We start from the raw sequence: 19089 nt of genomic DNA on the forward strand, positions 1-19089 counted from the left end.
TATCTGCAGCATTTTTGCTTTTCGCTGAACAGCAGGAGCCTACAATAACTTCAAAACCACAGTGTGCTCCCCCAGCTCCTGCAGAAGTAGCAGTGCTGTGCTCGGCATTTGCAATTGTTGGTGGGGTGGGCCACTGGTTCTGGAACGTGATCATAAGCTCTTTCCCAACTTTTTTTTTTCAGCACTACCTGACCTGCTTCAGTGGCACCATCGCCGTGCCCTTCCTGCTGGTGGACGCTATGTGTGTTGGCTTCGACCAATGGGCTACCAGCCAACTGATTGGGACCATCTTCTTCTGCGTAGGGTTGACCACTCTGCTGCAAAGCACACTGGGATGCAGGTGAGTCTTCCCCAAGCAGAAATCAGGTGGCAACTACAATGTGGCTGATTGGAGCAAACTTGTAGCCCACACCAACTTACAGCTACCATTCCTTCCCCCATATTATAATAGGGAGTGCACTTCCAAAGTATTTCATTGGCTGAAAAGTGCTTGGAGGTACCCTAAGGCCTCAAAGGGCAGTATAGAAATGCAACCCTGACCTGATTTAAAGTGTAAGATTAACAAAAGAGAGCGCAGGTGAAACTGGGAGGCATTGGTTGGTCAGCTTGAATGTGGTGATAAGCCTGTGGCTGGGTTGCTCCCACAACAAGGCAGAGAGCTTCAGGATTTAGACTTGGCAATGATGTAGGAACAGACAATGATGGCCACCCATCTGTGAGAAACACATTCCCATCACCTGCTCTCCTTATCTCGGTGGTGGCTGTGGAAGGGATTCACAGAAGGGAAGGTGGAATGCAAATGCAATGTTTGCTTTAAATTAAACGCTAGAAATAAGAGAAGGATTAGGCCATTCAGTCCCTCATGCCTGCTCTACCATTCAGTAAGATAATGGCTGAACTTTTATTGCAACTACACGAGTGAAGAATGTGAGGGTAGTTGATGGGACAGGGGAAAATAAAATGGGCCTGGTGCAGAATTAGTGTAAATGGGTGTTTGATGGTCGACACAGACTCAGTGGGCCAGAGGACCGGTTTCTGTGCTGTATGATTCTATGACTTCCATGAACTAACCCATATCTTGATTTTTCTTAGTATTTAAATGCATCGATCAGTCTTGAATAAACTCGGTAACTGAGCCTCCACAGCTGTGTTGGGTTGTTATTCCCAAAGAGTCTCCACCCTCTGTGTGATAGGGTTTCTCCTCGTGTGTCCTGAATGGCTGGCCCCTTATGAGAGACCTTGACCCCTGATTCTGATGAGCTGGAGGAACACTGGCTGTCCTTCCCTCTCCTACCCCCGAGCACCTTGATTCCAGCAGGAAGCCATGAGCCGTGTCCTTGATGTCTTGTCCTGGGCCCTGATTAGTCATTTTGTACCTCGTGAAATGAGGTCAGTGCTGAAAAAAAAGCGTGAGGAGCAGCTGCTAATCCCTGGATTTTCTGAGAGACCCTCTGGATGGCACAGCCGATTTAAAGCCTTTTATTGACCTTGTTTCAAAGCCAGCTTGGACTGAAGGCAAGCTCTTGCCTATATTTGATTGGTTCTGGCCTAATTCAGCAATGACACTTGATTTATCTTTAGCAAAACATCCCCAAGGTACTTCATGGAGCTTTATCAGTCAAAATTCAACAGCAATGACATTTGACTAGATAAGCAAAGTATATAAATCTTGCAGGTTTTAAAGAGCATCTTGCATAACACTCCAGAGAATTGTGCACCTGTGCTTAAAATGAATGATCTTGATTAATTTTATAAAAATTGAATAAAGGAGGTGCTTTCATGTTTACACAGGCACAATAAAGCATGGACTGTCCTGCTGTAGATACTTGCAGAGCAAGTATTGTAGGTGCAGGTGACATCAAACAAAATGATATACATTAATGAATAACTGGATTATTTACTTAGTATTGGAATTGTCTGCTAAGCAGTACTAGGTCAAGTGTTGTTTCCTCTCCTTCCAGCTGTGTCCAGTGCTGTCTATGTTTAACACAAAGCACAAAGGAGTTTCTTGAAAAGGCTTCCTTTGGCACCACACATTTAATGCACTGTGCTGGATTTTATGGTGTTTGACCTTAACTAGTTAACGATCTTTAATCGTACCTTGCCAAGGAAGTAATGGTCCTTGGCTTTCTGTTTTTTTAAAAAAAAGAACTTTGTATAATAATTTCAAAAATATATTTATTCATAAACTTCAGATGTCTATGATGTGTTCAAGTCAGCATTTTCATCACATCGTGTTAGAGTCTAGTCATGTTATTCTAATTGCTTACTGTTAGCGTCCGTTATCATTGTATACAACTCTTGAGCAAATAGTTCATGGAACTTGAACACAGATTTTGACCACTTGCTGTACAATGGTGGAGGGCCTTAACCTGTTGTCCTTTCCCATGGCAGATGGCTGGAGAAAGCTATTCACTGTGTCTCAATAGCGCTTGAGAAGGGACCAGTAACCATTGCTTCCTGCAGTGTGCTGATCTCCAGGTGTGAGCCATACTGCAACCCTCTACTCATTGTCATTTTCTTGTGTACCTGAATATTCTAACAGTGAATCTTGTACACAATTGGTGCCTTTATTGATTCTGCTCTGAGCTTTTATTTACATAGGGTTGTACAGCACAGAAACTAGTTCTTCAGCCCCCTGGGTCCATACTAAACACCAAGCTCCCATTTACACTATTCCAGCACTACTGCCATTTTATTCAAGTAGCCAATGGATTTCAGATCACAACAGCCCAGTGTATAGGAGGATGTTAATTCTCCTCATCTCTCTGGATCTCCTGCTTGGTATCTTGGGTGGTAACCGCTGGTTGCCGACTCTCCTGCCGGGGGAAATGGATTTCTATCACCGCTCACTCGAACCTCCCCATTGGAGGGAGACTTCCTGTGGCTCACACAGGACTCTGTAGTTGCTCTGTTGCCCTGGTAACCAGGAGTAGTTATGCTGCAACGAGTGGTTAGCTTCACCAGTTGAGAGATAACTATTCCTGGTTACCAGGGCAACAGAGCAATTGTACAGTCTTGTGTGAACTGCTGGGAGTCTCCATCCAATTTCAAATCAAATGCTCTCCGCACACACCTACCTCCATCCTCTGTTCCCACAATATCTGCGGTCCCTCTGCTACCGTGCTCCATCCAGCATCCTCTCTCTGTCACGGCCACTCGCCCCCACTGTTGCAAAAGGAGTCGCGTTCCCAAGTATTCAGGTGCCCACGGTGCCTTTTTGTCTGTTCTGTGAATCTGACCCATACACTTATTGTCAACCCTGTTTGGATGTACTTTTGAAGTGCGTAGATGAGGCAAACAGTTTCCTTGTCTACTTATTTCTCATGTCTAATGCAAATCAATGCACTGTCTGCACATTTTCTGGAGCTGTTCCCAGCAGGTTCTGGCATTATCAGTAGGTTGGTGACCCAGTTCTCACCAGCCTTTGGCACTGAGGCAACACTGGGCACCAGTCAGTTTCTGGTTTTGGAACTGAACCAGCCTGTAACTTTCCCAAACCACTACCATCCTTGAGGAGAAACTTCAGTGCCGTGTTCCTCTGACAACAGATTCCTTTCGTCTTCTTCAGACTTCCCTTGTTCCAGGCCAGTGCCTTTGCTTTCCTGGCTCCTGCTCGTGCAATCCTGTCCCTGGATAAATGGAAATGCAACAACACAGGTAGGGAGCATCCTTCGCCTGGCCTCGTCATGAGCAGAACCACCGGGGGATGGGATAGGCAGCATTAGTTTGGACGAGGCCTAGAGCTGTCGCTATCTGACCTGAGCTTCAGGCTGCAGGGCTGGTGGGTTTCAGGGTGTTGGCCTTGAGAAATCCCATTGGCCATTTTGTAGGCTTTAATATATTTGGGATCATCCTCATGGGTTTGAGATGGAACTTGAAAGGATTTAAATCTATTTCTGACTTTCTTATGTCACTTTAACTGGTGTGGTTTTTCTGCTCTTCCACTTCTCTCTTACTCTCTCTAACCCTGTGTCTTTCTTCTCTCTTCCTCTTGCTCAATCACACCGTTATGCTCTCTTGCTTTTCCTTTCTCTCCCTCCCCCATGTGCGCACACATTCTCTCTCCCATCTTCTCATGCTCATTTATTCTTGCTCGCTTTTCTTTTACTCTGCTGTTTTCCCTGCACGTGCTCCCTCCCTCCCTTCCTATCCCTATGCTCAATGGAATAGGTTTACACCATTCACCATCCAGGAGAGGGGAGAACGGACAACACTTCCATAGCGCCGGTGTAGTACAGGCAGTCTCATTGTTGGGACTCAGCTGGTGTGGGGAAGCCATATTAGGGCACAGTGTTCAGGCCACATTGCCTGTCGCTGGTTCAGAGCAACTGCCCTGAGGCTCTCTTGATCAGGACCTGTTCACCCAGCTGATTTAGTTTGCATTGGACTCGGCCCTCTAGTTAACAACTGCACCCTGCCCCGTAGACAGTAGACTTGTTCCTCCGTGACACTTGTAGAGGGAGGGGAGGGCATACGGTCTAAATGCCATCCTGGCATAGAACCAATTGGCAAAAAACAAACAAGCTTGCCTGATGATTTCACTGGCACAACACACAATGCTGGAGGGACTCAGCAAGTCAGGCAGTGTCTATGGTGGGAAATGGACAGTTGACGTTTTGAGTCGAAAAGTTGACTGTCCATTTGCCTCCATAGATGCTGCCTGACCTGCTGAGTTCCCCCAGCACTTTGTGTGTTGCTGCAGATTCCAGCATCTGCAATCTCTCGTTTCACTGGCGCACGGGATACTTTTTCCATTACTATGAGTTAAAGGCCTATGGCACAATGCCAATCCAAAAGCACTTTACTATCGATGCTTCAACTGACTTTCACCCTTGTCTTTTAAGGTATATCCTTTACAAATAGTTCTGAAATGGTGGACACATCGCATATTTGGCATCCCAGGATACGAGAGGTAAAGATCATTGTGGATTAATCACTTCATATTTCTTTGCGATGTAGAAAGAAGCCATTCAGCCCACGAGTTTATCCCATTCCCCCACTAACTTTGCGTAACCTTTTATTGCTACATAGTCATAAGCTTTAGATTCGACCACTCACCTACGCACTGGGGCAATTTACAGCGGCCAGTTAACCTAACAACCCACAAGTCATTGGGATGTGGGAGGAAACCGGAGCACCCAGAGGAAATCAGCATGGTTACAGGGAGAACGTGCAAGCTCCATACACAGCACCAGAGGTCGGGATTGAACCTGGGTCACTGGAGTTGAGGGAGCAGCTCTACAAGCTGTGCCTCTGTGTCACCCACATGTACTTGCATGTAATTCCTCTCTGTCAATCCCTTGCTTGCCCCTCCTTGACCGAGAGCCTGAGTGAAGTATGTCCGACTGTTGCTGAGAGCAACTGGTGCACTGGCACATGATGTCTGACAGAGAGATGATGTAGCTATTACAAGTCCCACTAGTTCATGGGGACTGTCCTCCAAATGGATCTCTGTATGACAAGTGGGCTGGTGTCTGGGCAGTCTAGCTGATGACATTGATACAGTCAATGTTAAATGATACTGGGAATTGATACAGTGCCATTCACAATCTTAGGATCTCCCTAACTCGTGATAGCCCAGGAACCCTTTTGTTTTTGAAAACGTTTCCAAAACGTCTGATGAAGATGTGGCAGGTAGTTTGCTTCCACAACCAGCAACCTGATGACCATATACTCTGTTTGGGGATGTTCTTACCAAGGAACCTCAAGGGGAATTCCTCTTGCCCACTTGTGGCCAGTTAAGCGCTGGGATATGCAGCAGCTCCAACACTGCAGCGCACTGACCCCATCAATTCAACACTCCCCACCTTGACCCCTCTGCCAGACCCACCTGAGTTTGATTTTGTTTTTATTTCATTTTTGGGATCCCGGCATCACTATTACCCATCCATAATTGCCCTCAAGGAAGTGGCGGTGAGCCGCCTCCTTGAACCAATGCAGTCCTTCTGAAGGTACTCCTGCGGTGCTGTTAGAGAGGATTTCTAGCCAGCACTGTTGATGGAGGGTAGTATATTTTCATATCGGGATGGTGTGTACTTGGAGGAGTTGGTGTTTCCATGTGGCTGTTGTCCTCCTCAGTGGGGGAGGTGACTGGTGGGAAGGTGCTGTCAGGATAGTCTGGACAGGTAATTGCAGTGCATTTTGTAGGCAGTACACAGCCACTATGCACTGCTGGTGGAGGGAATGAATGTTTAGGCTGGTGGACAGGGAGCTAGTCAATGGGCTGCTCTATCTTGAATGATGTCAAGCTTCTTGAGTGTTGTTAGCACTACGCTTATCTACGCAAGTGAAGAATATTACATTATTGACTTGTGCCTTGAAGTTGATACAAAGAGTGGAGGTGTTCTCCTCAGTGTCCTGACTAATATTTGCCCTTCACTCAACAGTACATTGCTGTCTGTGGAAATATGTTTCACCGTGGGAGCTGTGTGATGCATTTTCTGTAACATGTTAGTAACTCCACTTCAGGTGTATTTCATTGGCAATAAAGAACTTTGGGTGTCATCAAAGATAGTGTATGGTGGTATTGTGGCCAAGCCAAAGGACTAAGGTAACAATCTAAAGGCAGGAATTCAAATCCCACCACAATAGCAATGAAATTTAGATTCAGTTAATTAAATAAATCAAGAATTTGCTACCATGAATTGACCAAGAAATATCTGCCATCTTTACCTGGGGTGACTCTTAACTGCTGTCCAAAGTGGCTGGACAAGCTGTTCAGTTCAAGGATATGGGAATGGGTTTTAAATGCCAAGCCTGCCTGGTACCAGCGGTGCCCTGAGGAATAAATGAATGGCACAACATCTGATTGAGGTGTGGTTCTTTGCCAGGATACAGAGCAGGTCTTTGCAGTAATGGGCTTGAAGATCATTGTTTTTCATTTTGTTACGACGCTGCTGGAGAAACCTGGAATTCAGTGGAGACTGGAGAAGGACATGGAAAGATCCCAGAATTCTTGGGCCTAGGATAACAGTGCAAAGCTGGACACTGCAACCAAGGAGCAAATGGAAGTTCACAAGTAATTCTGCCTCTCAGTCAGGGGCAGGTGTCCCTTAACATAGAGGCCATTTGGGATATTATAACTGTGCCAGTTCGTTGAAGGTTTCAAATTTAAATTCCTTGTGTTAGACTGTGGGAACCTCTGTTCATTGCTTCTGTACTTCTGTACTCACCTGCTATTCCCAGAACTCCTAGGGTCCTGTTCTCCTTGTGGTGGCACCCTTGTTGCTTCAGGAGTGTTTCACTACCTGCAGAAGAGGTCTGTTGGACCAAAGACTTTGACTTTTTGGTGCTTTGGAGTGATTCAAATGTCGTCTTCTTTGCAGATCCAGGGAGCCATCATTATGTCTTCCCTCATCGAGGTGCTGATTGGTTTCCTGGGGCTACCGGGTGTACTTCTGAGCTATATTGGGCCACTCACCATCACGCCAACGGTGGCTCTGATTGGCCTGTCTGGTTACCAGGCAGCGGGGGAGCGAGCTGGGAAGCACTGGGGTATTGCGATGTTGTAAGTGCATTCCTTTGTACTTCCAAAATGGAAATGTGTTGAGGGCAGTTTTGGTCCTTAATTTAAGAAACGATATACCAGCACTGGAGGCAGTCCAGAAGAAATGTATGAGGGGAATTTCTGGGATGAACAAACAGAGAAATTGGATTTGTATTCTTTGGGGTTTGGGAGAATGAGCAGTGATCTTATTGAAACATGACAGGTCATGGAAGGGTAGATGTTGAGATATTTCCACTCACAGGAGATTCTCAAACAAAGGGACATAATTACAGAGTAAGGGGCCAGTCATTTAAAACTGAGGTGTGCAGCAACTTCTAGCGGAGGGTGGTGAACCTTTGAAATTCTTTACTCCCCAGAGAGTGGTGCAGACTGAGATATTAAAAAGGAGGTGGATAATTTTTTGAAAGATTGGGGAATTAGAGGGCTATGTGAAGATGACGTAGAAGAGGAGATGATCAGTCATGATCCTATTGGATGGCAGAGCAGGTTTGAGGGGCCGAGTGGCCTACTCCTGCTCCTGTTTCCTTGTGTTCTTAAACTGGGAGGGGCAGAGGTCCAAAGTTTGAGCTTTGCTGCTGGTGAGGCCCTGGAGTTATCACAGGGGTGGGAAAAATGAAAAATATTTGATTGTAATCCAGGGCTCTTTGCTGTGGGGAACACAAGGACAGGCAGGGGCTTCCTGTGATGCTCTCCGAGCTGGTTGTTCACCCAGGTCCTTTGGGATAGGGTGAGATTTCAGCCGCGTGGAATGGGTGTCCAGTTCAAGTTCACTGAGAAGAGCGAGTGAATTCAGCAACAATGACAGCTTGAATTTATAGAACACTTTTTTTAGTGAAGTAAAATGCGCCATAGAGCGTTATCAAACAAATTTTGACCCCCAAGCTGCCGAAGATGATTTTGGAAATTATGATCACAAACTTGAATGAAGAATTGGGAGAAGTTATTTCATTGGTGTGGGACAGGAAAAGGCCATTCCGTGCCTCAAGCCTGTTTCGCCATTCAATAAGGTCGTGGCTGATCTGTGACTGAACTTCCTTAACCCACCTTTTCCCACATCAATGATGCCTCTAATTAAAACTACATCAACCTCGGGTATAAAGTGAACAATTGATGTAGTAACAATTGTGTTTGCGGAAGGGAATTCTGAACTTCCACCCACTCTGCTGGTAGAAGTAATTCCTAACTTCACTTCTGACTCTGATATTTAGCCTTTCCCTCCAAGGTTGGTTTGCTGAGTTAATGTGCACTAGTATTTATTTTAACTCCAAAGCCCCAAGTTGTGACTTGCCCTCCAACATGCATCAGTTGGTATGTAGATCAGGGCTAATTAAAAATGTGGGGACTAAATGAAGAGAGAGATCTCTGAAATAAAAGTCAGTGGGTAGTGTTTGCTAGCTAGTTGGAGTTCTGCTCAATAGAGTGGTGAAGCCAGCCTAAATCCCAGTCTTCGTGACTGTAAGAGATCTCCACTTGCTGACGTCTTTCCACAATCTCATTGAAAGTGTACAGCGTCATTCGAATTGGCTGCCAGTCTGTTGGCCTTTTGACTCTGAAGCGCAGCCAAGTCTTCATGCTAATGCTCAGTTCACAAGATCACAAGACAAGGGAGCAGAAGCAGGCCATTCGGCCCATCGAGTCTGCTCCAAGGAAAGGGAAATAGAAATGAGAAATGGGGAATGGGGGAAGAAGAAGAAGAGAAAAAACTATTCTAATCCCAATTACTGGCCTTATCCCCATATCCCTTGATATCCTGACTATTTAGATATCTATCTATCTCCTCCTTGAACGCCCCCACTGATCTGGCCTCCACTGCTGTACGTGGCAAGGAGTTCCACAAATTCACCACCCTCTGGCTAAAGAAATTTTTCCTCATCTCTGTTTTGAAACTGTACCCTCTAATTCTAAGATTGTGCCCTCTGGTCCTGGACTCACCCTCCAAGGGAAACAGCCTAGCCACATTTACTCTGTCCTTTCCTATCAATATTTTAAATGTCGCTATGAGGTCCCCTCTCATTCTTCTGTACTCCAGTGAGTACAGTCCAAGAGCCGACAAACGCTCCTCATACGTAAGCCCTTTCATTCCTGGAATCATCCTCGTAAATCTCCTCTGAACCCTCTCCAACGTCAACACATCCTTCCTAAGATGTGGGGCCCAAACCGGCACACAATATTCCAAATGAGGCCTCACTAGTGCCCCGTAGAGCCTCATCAACACTTCCTTACTTTTATACACTATACCTCTCGAAATGAATGCCAACATAGCATTCGCTTTCTTTACCACCGATTAGGTTCTGGAGGGCAAATAGTGCAAAGTGGGGCGAGACTAGGGCAGTGACTGTGGTAATGGCCGCATTGACAGGTTGGAGATAGAGGAGGGTAGACTACCAATTGGAATGGGCAAAGCTGGGAATTGGGGAGGATGACACCAGGGGATATGGTGCCTGCCCTGTCCCCTTGGGTAGCCTCTGAGGACAAAGGCCAAGCATCCAAAGCAGAAGGCCCGAGGGAGACAAGGTTGGGTGGAGAGGTCTGGTATGGAAAAGTATTGGGTTTTGATTTGGAGGTCAGTGAGGCTGCTGAGACGATGGAGTAGTTACTGGGGTGTGGCTCATCTCTGAGCACTTGAGGGGCCAGTATCTGAAACTGGGCTGGGGAATGAAAGGCTAACATTTCCCGACAGGGCAAGAATGCCCTGTATTGGGGCAGGGAAGATGCCAGGTAGAGGGCAGGATCATTATTGGAGAGCAGACGGGTTGTGCTGGTAACAAAGGCCCAGATACATTTTAGACATGAGAAAAGGGCCATTCGTTCCAACAATGCTGCCCCTTTTAAACTGCCAGTTTCTTTTCCAGGACAATATTCTTGGTACTATTTTTCTCACAATACGCACGGAACGTCAAGCTCCCTCTCCCGATTTATAAATACAAGAAGGGGTGGACAGCGTACAAGTTGCAGCTATTCAAAATGTTCCCGGTAAGTTGCTGGTAATAAGATGCTGACAGAGGGTTGATACACAAGGAGAGGTTGTGATGTCCAGACTCCGCTGCGCATTCCCTGTTAACTTGGGAGAGAAAAGCAAGAAGACTTGTTATTGAAAGGGAGACATGAGTTTCTGTTGTACTTTGCATAAACTCAGGGTGCCCCAAAGTTTTCTACAGCTGGAGAGATTCCTTTGTAATGTAGGAAAAGGGGCCAACAATTTGTATTCTCCCATAAATATTGACAATGTTTTGGGCATAAATGTTTCTGAGGACATCAGAGATAACTCCCCTATTCTTCTTTGAAATGGAGCTTCAGAATATTGTGTATGTATTGTGAGTGTAGTTGGGGCCCTTAATGTCCTTTCCCAAAGGTCACTAGCTCTAATACTGCAGCACTTCCTCAGTACTGTCTGGAGTGCCAGTCAACAGTGGCTTATCCTGTCCCTCTGTTTTAAAAAAAATGTCCATGATGTTCACATAGTGGAGCGCACTGTTGAGCTGTAAGGGTTAACATATGATGAGCAATAACAGTCAACACTTGGCAAATCCTAGATTGTTGATGGCTCACGCTGAGAGCAGAACATTGACCAGCAACTGTTAGTGCGATTACATAGTTAAAGTATCCTGAGATGTTGCAGAAGAGGACACTGACACAGTTTAGCACATTTCCTTGTTGGCTTGGTTGAAGAAATTGGTTTTGCAAGGTGTCTTGGGGGAAAGAGGCACATGAGAGGGTTAGGGAGGAAATCGCAGAGCTAGAAACCTTGGCAGCTTGAAGACACAGACACTGTTGGTGGAGCGATTTATGTTTGGGGATGTACAAGAGGTTCGAATTGGAAGAGCACAAGGCACTCATGGTTCAGAAGGCGAGGTCATGGAGGGACTTGAAAGGGCCTGATTACAGAGTGGAACCTCCCTGCTCTTCTTGGAAATATCACTGCAGGATGCTCAAGCCAGTTTGAACAAACGAGATGGGATTTGTTGAATGTCTGGTGCAAGGGAAACCCCTCAATATGGAATTCCCTATCCTCAAGCTCCAGTCTCGTGCTTGAGTCTTGGGCCTTGATCCAATGGGTTGACCCTCGTGTCTTGCCCCAAAGAAGTGACTGTCCATCTACCCCCACCCCCTACACTTCCAAGCAGAGTAATTTGGAGGATCTTAGCCTGGCCCCAAGTGTAAAACAGAAAATGCTGGGAACACCTAGCAGATCAGGTAGCATCCATAGAGAGGGAAACAAGAATTAATGTTTGGTTCAAACCCCAAGTCTTCAACCTGAAAGCTCAACTCTGTGTCTCACTCCACAATTACTGCCTGGTGAATGTTTCCAGAGTTTTCTGTTCTGGTTTCAGATTTCCAGCATCTGCAGTTTTCTTTTTGATCTTTAGTTTCCCACTGTAAAACCAAACTCCCCAATCAGGCAAGCACCGCATGTACAGAAGTTGCAGAGAATCTGGTTTCTCTGTGGTTTGAACTGAACTCGGTGGTGGTAGGGACAAAGGTGAAGTACTAATTGATCATTAAAAAGGGAAGGAAACTTCAAAGAGAATCGTAGCTGCTGTTAATATCGCATATAGTTGTGATAAGAAGTTATGAGTGTAATTTATCGCATTCTTTCTTGTGACATCTAATTTTCCTCCGGTCGCTGCTGGTTTGGCTCCTGTAGATTATTTTGGCTATCCTGGTGTCGTGGCTTCTATGCTTCATTTTCACGGTGACCGATGTCTTCCCACCGGACAGCAGTCAGTATGGCTACTATGCTCGCACCGATGCAAGGAAAGGGGTCCTCTCTGTGGCGCCGTGGTTCAAAGTTCCTTACCCCTGTAAGTATGCACCCTCCATATTATCGCACCCACTTTGCCTGGCATTCACCAGCTTCCTGATCGCACCTTGCTGATTGGAGCTGGTTTATCTCTGCGTTGCTGTGCTGATTGGTCAAATGGAGAACTTGAATTTGTACAGGGCTTCTCACAATCCCAGGATGCCCCAACTTGCGTCATTTTTATTTCAGAATCAACAGCAAGCTCCCACCAAAAGTATAACATGCTAATCTGTTTCAGTGAAATGAAAATAGAAAATGCTGGATTTGACACTTTTCAACCTGAAACTTTGACTCTGCTTCTCACTCCACAGATGCAGTCTGACCTGCTTGGTATTTTCAGCATTTTCTGTTTTTATTTCCGATTTCCAGCATCTATATTTCCTTGATTTTCAACCTCCTTTAGTGATGTTGTTTGAAAGTTAATATTAGCCAGAGTTCTCCTGAAGTGAGTCATAGAATCATAGTTATAAAGCATAGAACCAGGCTCCTCGGCCCAAATCGTTCAAGCCAACTAGGATGTCTCTCCAAGCTGGTCCTATTTGCCTGTGTTTGGCCCATATCCCTCTTAAACATTTACTATTTGTGTACCTGTCAATATCTCTTTTAAACATTGTAATTGTGCCCACCTCTACAACTTCCTTTGGCAACTCGTTCCATATCCCCACCACTCTGTGTGGAAAAAGTTTCCCCTCGGGTCCCCTTCAAAATCTTTCCCCTCTCACCTTAAATCTATGTCCTCTAGTTTTAGACTACTGTAGTCGAAGGCATGGAGTATCCACTTGAGAGAGCAGACAGAACGTTGGATTAACATGTCACCTGGAAGACAGAAGTGCAGCACTCCTTTGGTGCTGTGGTTCTAAGCATGTCAACTGAGGCTTTTGTACTTGAGCCCTTGGACTTAAACTCTCAAACTTCTGACTTGGAAACAAAAGTGCTAATGGCTGAGCCACAGCCGACCTTTACACCTGAGCTGAATACAGATTGGACTTGAGTTGAAGTGAAGATAGCAGTGACTATACTCTCTCTCCCTTTCCTCCTTTCTACCCCATTAACTAAAAGCGGGTTAACACAGAGAGGGTCTGTTAATGGCTGCCTTGTGTCACAGTGGTGGGAGAAGGGAGCCTTGAGCTAATGTGACTCTGCCTCCTTTCCCTCGGACTTCGCAACCCAAGAACACTTGTGTGGGCGATTTAACCAAGGGTGGGAGGAGACAAATGCAGAGCAGAAATAGTAACATATTCTGCCTCATTCACGATGGCCTCGTTAAATAATCTCAGCTATGATGTGCACACCAGCATATCAAAGAAAGCATTAGCAATAAACCACGTTGGAGTTGCCTGGACTTCATTAACAAAAATAAGTTGTGCATTAATGACATGCTGCCTTGGATAATCACTATGTAATAGTTTTAATTATAAACATCCAGTGTGTGGTCGTTTCTTCTATTAAGACCCCACCTAAATTGTGTTACTGTGGGTTCCACAAAGCCAGGTAGTTGTCACAATGGGCTGCATCACCCATAACACTGTCTACTGGGAGTCTCCAGCTCCCTCTTGGCTGCTCCCAGGCCTTGCTGTAAGCTCACCCAATCCCAGATTCAGCAAACATATCCCATCCAAGGACAGGATTGTTTCAGTGAGCTGCAGTGCACCAAGGTTTGTGCATTGACTGAAAACAAAAACAAGCCATTAAGCTAAAATACTCCAGCCATGATTTATATATTTTTTAAATAAAGCATGAGATAGGTTTATGACGTTTAAGCTATTTCTCCCCCAGCAATGGACATGCCCAATGACTCTTGCAAGTTATCCTAATTATCAAAAGTAAATATCAGTTTTCCACAATTTTTTCTGTTTTGTCTGCAACTCAACTGCAATTTTTGTTTTGAAGTTCATCTCGCTCTTCAGTGAGGCCTTGTTGATTTATGTCTTTGGAGGTTTTGATGTTGAAGGCCTTGTTCTCTGAGCAGTACTGACCATTTTGTTCTCGCTCCTTGCAGGTCAGTGGGGTCTCCCCAGCGTCTCAGCAGCAGGTGTGATAGGGATGCTGAGTGCAGTAGTTGCCAGTATTATCGAGTCCATCGGTGATTACTACGCCTGTGCCAGGCTGTCCTGTGCCCCTCCCCCTCCGGTTCATGCAATCAACAGGTATCCAATCACAGTAGGAAACGTGTGTGTGTGTGATGGTTGTTATTTTTTTGGCTTCCTGCTCTTCCCTTATTTCCTCTTTCCTCCCTTCCAATGCTTTCACTCCCTCACCTTTCAATCTTATGTTGCTCTTGCTCGCTCTCCCTGCACGTAAGTGCTCGCCTCGTGTCTCTGCCATTTCCTATTGCATCATTATGCTGCTGTTCTTCCTCCCCTCCCCTCTCCAACTCCTCTCTTTTCGGCATTTTCTATTTCATTTTCTGCCACGTCTTCCCCTCGCCCCCTACCCCTGAACTGCGTGCCGCGGTTTTGCTCACCTGTGTGTGTGCACACGCCTGTCTGTTCCTTCCTTTAATGACCTCTAAATGGGCACGTTTGGAAATGTATTCATTTGGAAGTGTTGGCCATTAGTTGCCCCTGGTGACTGTGGCCTTGGACATCAGCAGTTCCTGTTTCTTTTCCTTTTTAATGAGCACACTGTGTTCTCAGCACTCGGCTCACTCACTTGTATGTCAGTTGCCATGGACATCATACTGCAGATAAGGCTTGAGATTCGCTGAAGATCTGTGGGAAGCTGCTTCAGCTCATTCTGCATGGAGTCAACATTAGCTGGCCTCTGCGGTGTGAAAGCGAGAGGCAAGCTTTTAGTTTCATCAGGAGTACCGGTCGTTCTGTCTTCAACCTTGGGGTGTGGGTTGTGGTCAGCCAGGTTCCTAGGGTCCCACAATTTTGACTGGGATTTGGAGGTTCTGGGACAAAGTAACATCCGTACATCTCAATTGCGACAGACTTGGGGATGGGAGCACAGTGGGTGAGTCACTGGACCAACAATGCAGAGGGCTGTTAGGTCAGAGACGAGAGTTCAAACCCGGCCACAGCAGCTGGGTTAACTAAATAAATAATCAGGGATAAAGCCCAAGTGTCATTGATGGTGATACTGAAATGACCAGATAATTCTAAAAGCCCTTCTGGCTCACAGGCCCTTCATTGTGAAGTTTGCCATCGTAATTTATAAGATTGAGAGGCATAGATAAAGTAGACAGCTGGTCTTGTTTTCCTGAGTCGAAATGTCTAATACTGGAGGGCATGCATTTAAAGTGAGGGGGGTAAGTTCAAAGGAGATATGCGGGGCAAGTTTTCTTTTGCACAGAGCATGGTGGGTGCCTGGAATGCGCTGCCGGGGCGATGGTGGAGGCAGATGTGATGGAGGCATTTAAATTTAAATTGGTTTATTATTGTCACATGTACTGAGATACGGTGAAAAATTTGTCTTGCGTACCTTTCATACAGATCAATTCATTACAACAGTGCATTGAGGTAGTACAAGGTAGTAGCAATAACAGAGTGCAGAATAAAGTGTTACAGTTACAGAGAAAGTGCAGTGCAGGTAGACAGGTTCAAGGTCATAACAAGGTAGATTGTGAGGTCAAGAGTCCATCTTATCGTACTATGGAACCATTCAATAGTCTTATCACAGCATGATAGGAGCTGTCCTTGAGCCTGGTGGTACATGCTTCCAGGTTTTTGTATCTTCTGCCCGATGGGAGGGGGGAGTAGAGAGAATGTCCGGGCTGGGTGGGGTCTTTGATCATGCTGCCTGCTTTACTGAGGCAGTGAGAAGTGTAGACAGAGTCCATGGAGGGGATGCTGGTTTCCGTGATGCGCTGAGCTGCGTCCACAACTCTCTGCAGTTTCTTGTGGTCATGGACAGAGCAGTTACCATACCAAGTCGTGATGCATCCGTGTAGGTTTTTATGGTACATCGATTAAAAATTAGTGAGGGTCAAAGGAGACTTGCTAAATTTCTTCAGCCCCCTGAGGAAGTAGAGATGCTGGTGAGCTTTCTTGGCTGTGATGTCTACATGGTTGGACCAGGACAGGATATTGGTGATATTCACTCCTAAGAACTTGAAGCTCTCATCCCTCTCGACCTCAGCACTGTTGATGTAAACAGGAGCATATGCACCACCCCCCTTCCTGAAGTCAATGACCAGCTCTTTTGTTTCCCTGACATTGAGGGAAAGGTTGCTGTCATGACACCATGTCACTAGGCTCTCTATCTCCTTCCTGTACTCCGACTCATCATTATTTGAGATACGGCCTACTATGGTGGTATCATCTGCAAACGTAGGTGGAGTTAGAGCAGAATCTGGCCACGCAGTTGTGAGTGTATAGGGAGTAGAGTAGGGGGCTGAGGACGCAGCCTTGTGGGGCACCAGTGCTGAGGATGATCACAGCTGAGGTGTTGCTCCCTATCCTTGCTGATTGCAGTCTGTTGGTCAGGAAGTCAAGGATCCAGTTGCAAAAGAAGGCGTTGAGTCCCAGGTTTAGGAGTTGGAATCGTTTGCTTGGAATTATAGTATTGAAGACAGAGCTGAAGTTAATAAGCAAGTCTAACACAGGTGTCTTTACTGTCCAGATGCTCCAGAGATGAGTGTAGGGCCAGGGAGATGGCATCTGCTGTAGACCTGTTCCGGCGATGGGTGAATTGCAATGTCTGTGTGTGCGTGCACGTGTACAGTACATGTGTCTCTGTAGGTGTGCATCTGCATATACAATACTGTATGTGGTTGGTGTCTATATGTGTATGAGCACCTGTGTCATGCTGGTGTTAACAACTGAGGTGTGTGTGTGTCTTCTGTATGCAGTAACTGGCTGGGGCAAATGGGAAGCCTGGATTCTGAGTGAAAGATGTGGGCAGGTTGTGAACTGGTGGCTGGAATGCCCTTTGTCTGTAGTAGAGATCTTTTCAAATTTGTACAAAAAACAGCTCCTACATCACCTTCCACCCACCCCCCCCCCCCCAAATTGCACTGGTGATCCCATGAGTTGTTGCATGGCCAAATCTTTCTGCAGAGTTGCCCTCTGTACTTGAGCCCTCCCTGTGCAGACCCAGGTGCACAGTTGTTTTGTGGCTGCTCCACCCTGGATGGCGGACTGGGCTGCATCTGTCAGAAGGCAGAATTCACTCCAGTTTCCTTGGAATCGGAGAGTAGGGAATTGGCCGGGCTCTACTGTCTCTGAGAGGTCAAGGTTGAGGAGAATCGGCGAAAGAGTTGATCATCAAACCTTGTCTGGCCGGGCTGTTTGTTAGGTTCGGTATCACTTTCCTGCCTAATCCTGATAACCGTTGATTTTCTGTCTCCGAAAGATCTACATTGACCTTGAATACGTTCAATAACTTGGTATACTCAACTCCCAAGACAAGAATTCTTGGAATTCTCTTTCATTCAGAAGAATTTCCTCCCTCTCATAGTCATAGCTTGGTGACCCTTTATCCTGAAACTAAGTCTTCCAAGCAAGGGAAAAACGCTCTCAGTATTCATCCTGTTAGTCTCCCTTGGCACCTTGTGTTCCAATAAGATCATCTCTCATTCTTATAAACTCCTGAGAAATTAGGTCCAGTCAACTCAATATAAGGCGAGCCCTTCACCCCAAGAATTAGTCACATGAACCTCCTCTACACAACCCACAGGGCAAGGGCATCTTTCCTTAAATAAGAAGACCAAAACCATAGCAGTCCTCCAGCAGTTGTCTCACCAAAGTTTTAGCAAGACTTTGTTACCTTTGTGCAACAAACAGCCCGCTGGAGGAACTCAGTGGGTTGAGCAGTATCTGTTTGGGGTGGGGGAAGGACTTTTCGGGTCAAAACACTGCATCAGGGTTGGTGCAGGGTTTCAACCCGAAATGTTGACAGTTCCTTTCCCCACCACAGATGCTCCAGATTCCAGCATCTGCAGTCTCTTGTCTCTCTTAATTACCTTTGTACTGCATCTCCTATACACTAACCACCCTGACACGGGTGCTGAAAATGACCCCATGCTCCTGATTGGCATGCTGGTGCTGCTTATAATAAAGACCAAGCAAGCTCGCTGGTCAGTGGCTGTCTCTCAGGTTACTTCACTTGATTTGGGCTGAAAGTTAATCTTCAACACCGAGATAGGAAGGGAGAGGCACATCAAGATTTTGGTTTCTGCTTCCATTTATTTCTCAGTGATCACGTCTTTGGCTCCAATATAGGGCCATAATCTCAGATCTACTCTGTGATGCCTAGCATGGTCAAATTGCCTGGGTAATTCAGTTTGGAGATGCCTGTTGAGGGAGGATTTGTCTTTGCCAGCAGTACCCAAGCGATTGTTCTTTACCTTGGTGTTTCTGTGTTTTGAAGGGGCATCATGATTGAAGGTTTGTCCTGTGTCCTGGATGGACTGTTTGGCACTGGAAATGGGTCCACATCTTCCAGCCCCAACATCGGAGTGCTGGGAATCACAAAGGTAAGGCCACAACTGGAATTTGCAGTGGCTGAGCCCCATCAATAAAGCTGCCACATTTATTAGAGTTTGTAGCATTCCCCTTCAAGACTTGCTCATCCTGTTGAATTGTCTTCAGTTGGGGGTGCTGTTTTTGATATCAAGTCCTCCATGATGGTCACCTTCAAGCAACTGTTTGTGAAGGGGTGGTGAAGTATTTCACATGGAACTCTGTACTCCAATGGATTAGGTGACTGAGTGAGGTACCCCACCCCCAACCCCAGCTCTGCTCCTCAACTGCACTAACCCGTGACCACTGCCAGAGCCTGTTGTGGCTGTTTGTTTTGTCCAGATCGCTCTGGACGTGGTCTGCTGCTCATC

At 46.1% G+C, this 19089-nt stretch overlaps 1 protein-coding gene across 4 annotated transcripts in view; it reads left to right on the forward strand.

Moving 5' to 3' along the window:
• The window catches only part of slc23a2 (solute carrier family 23 member 2), a 56851-nt gene that overhangs the window by 26885 nt on the left and 10877 nt on the right, over positions 1-19089 (forward strand). For 3 of the 4 annotated variants that reach the window (XM_052040860.1, XM_052040861.1, XM_052040863.1), the window contains 8 exons: positions 183-340; positions 3572-3660; positions 4848-4915; positions 7329-7510; positions 10363-10483; positions 12156-12312; positions 14311-14457; positions 18623-18732. In XM_052040860.1, the coding sequence (XP_051896820.1) occupies positions 183-340; positions 3572-3660; positions 4848-4915; positions 7329-7510; positions 10363-10483; positions 12156-12312; positions 14311-14457; positions 18623-18732 (1032 nt within the window). Of the gene's footprint in view, positions 1-182; positions 341-3571; positions 3661-4847; positions 4916-7328; positions 7511-10362; positions 10484-12155; positions 12313-14310; positions 14459-18622; positions 18733-19089 lie in introns of all 4 variants that reach the window. The other variant, XM_052040862.1, reaches the window with a different exon arrangement.

Source organism: Pristis pectinata, chromosome 29 (genome assembly GCF_009764475.1).
Source record: "Pristis pectinata isolate sPriPec2 chromosome 29, sPriPec2.1.pri, whole genome shotgun sequence".
NCBI classification, from domain to species: Eukaryota; Metazoa; Chordata; class Chondrichthyes; order Rhinopristiformes; family Pristidae; genus Pristis; species Pristis pectinata.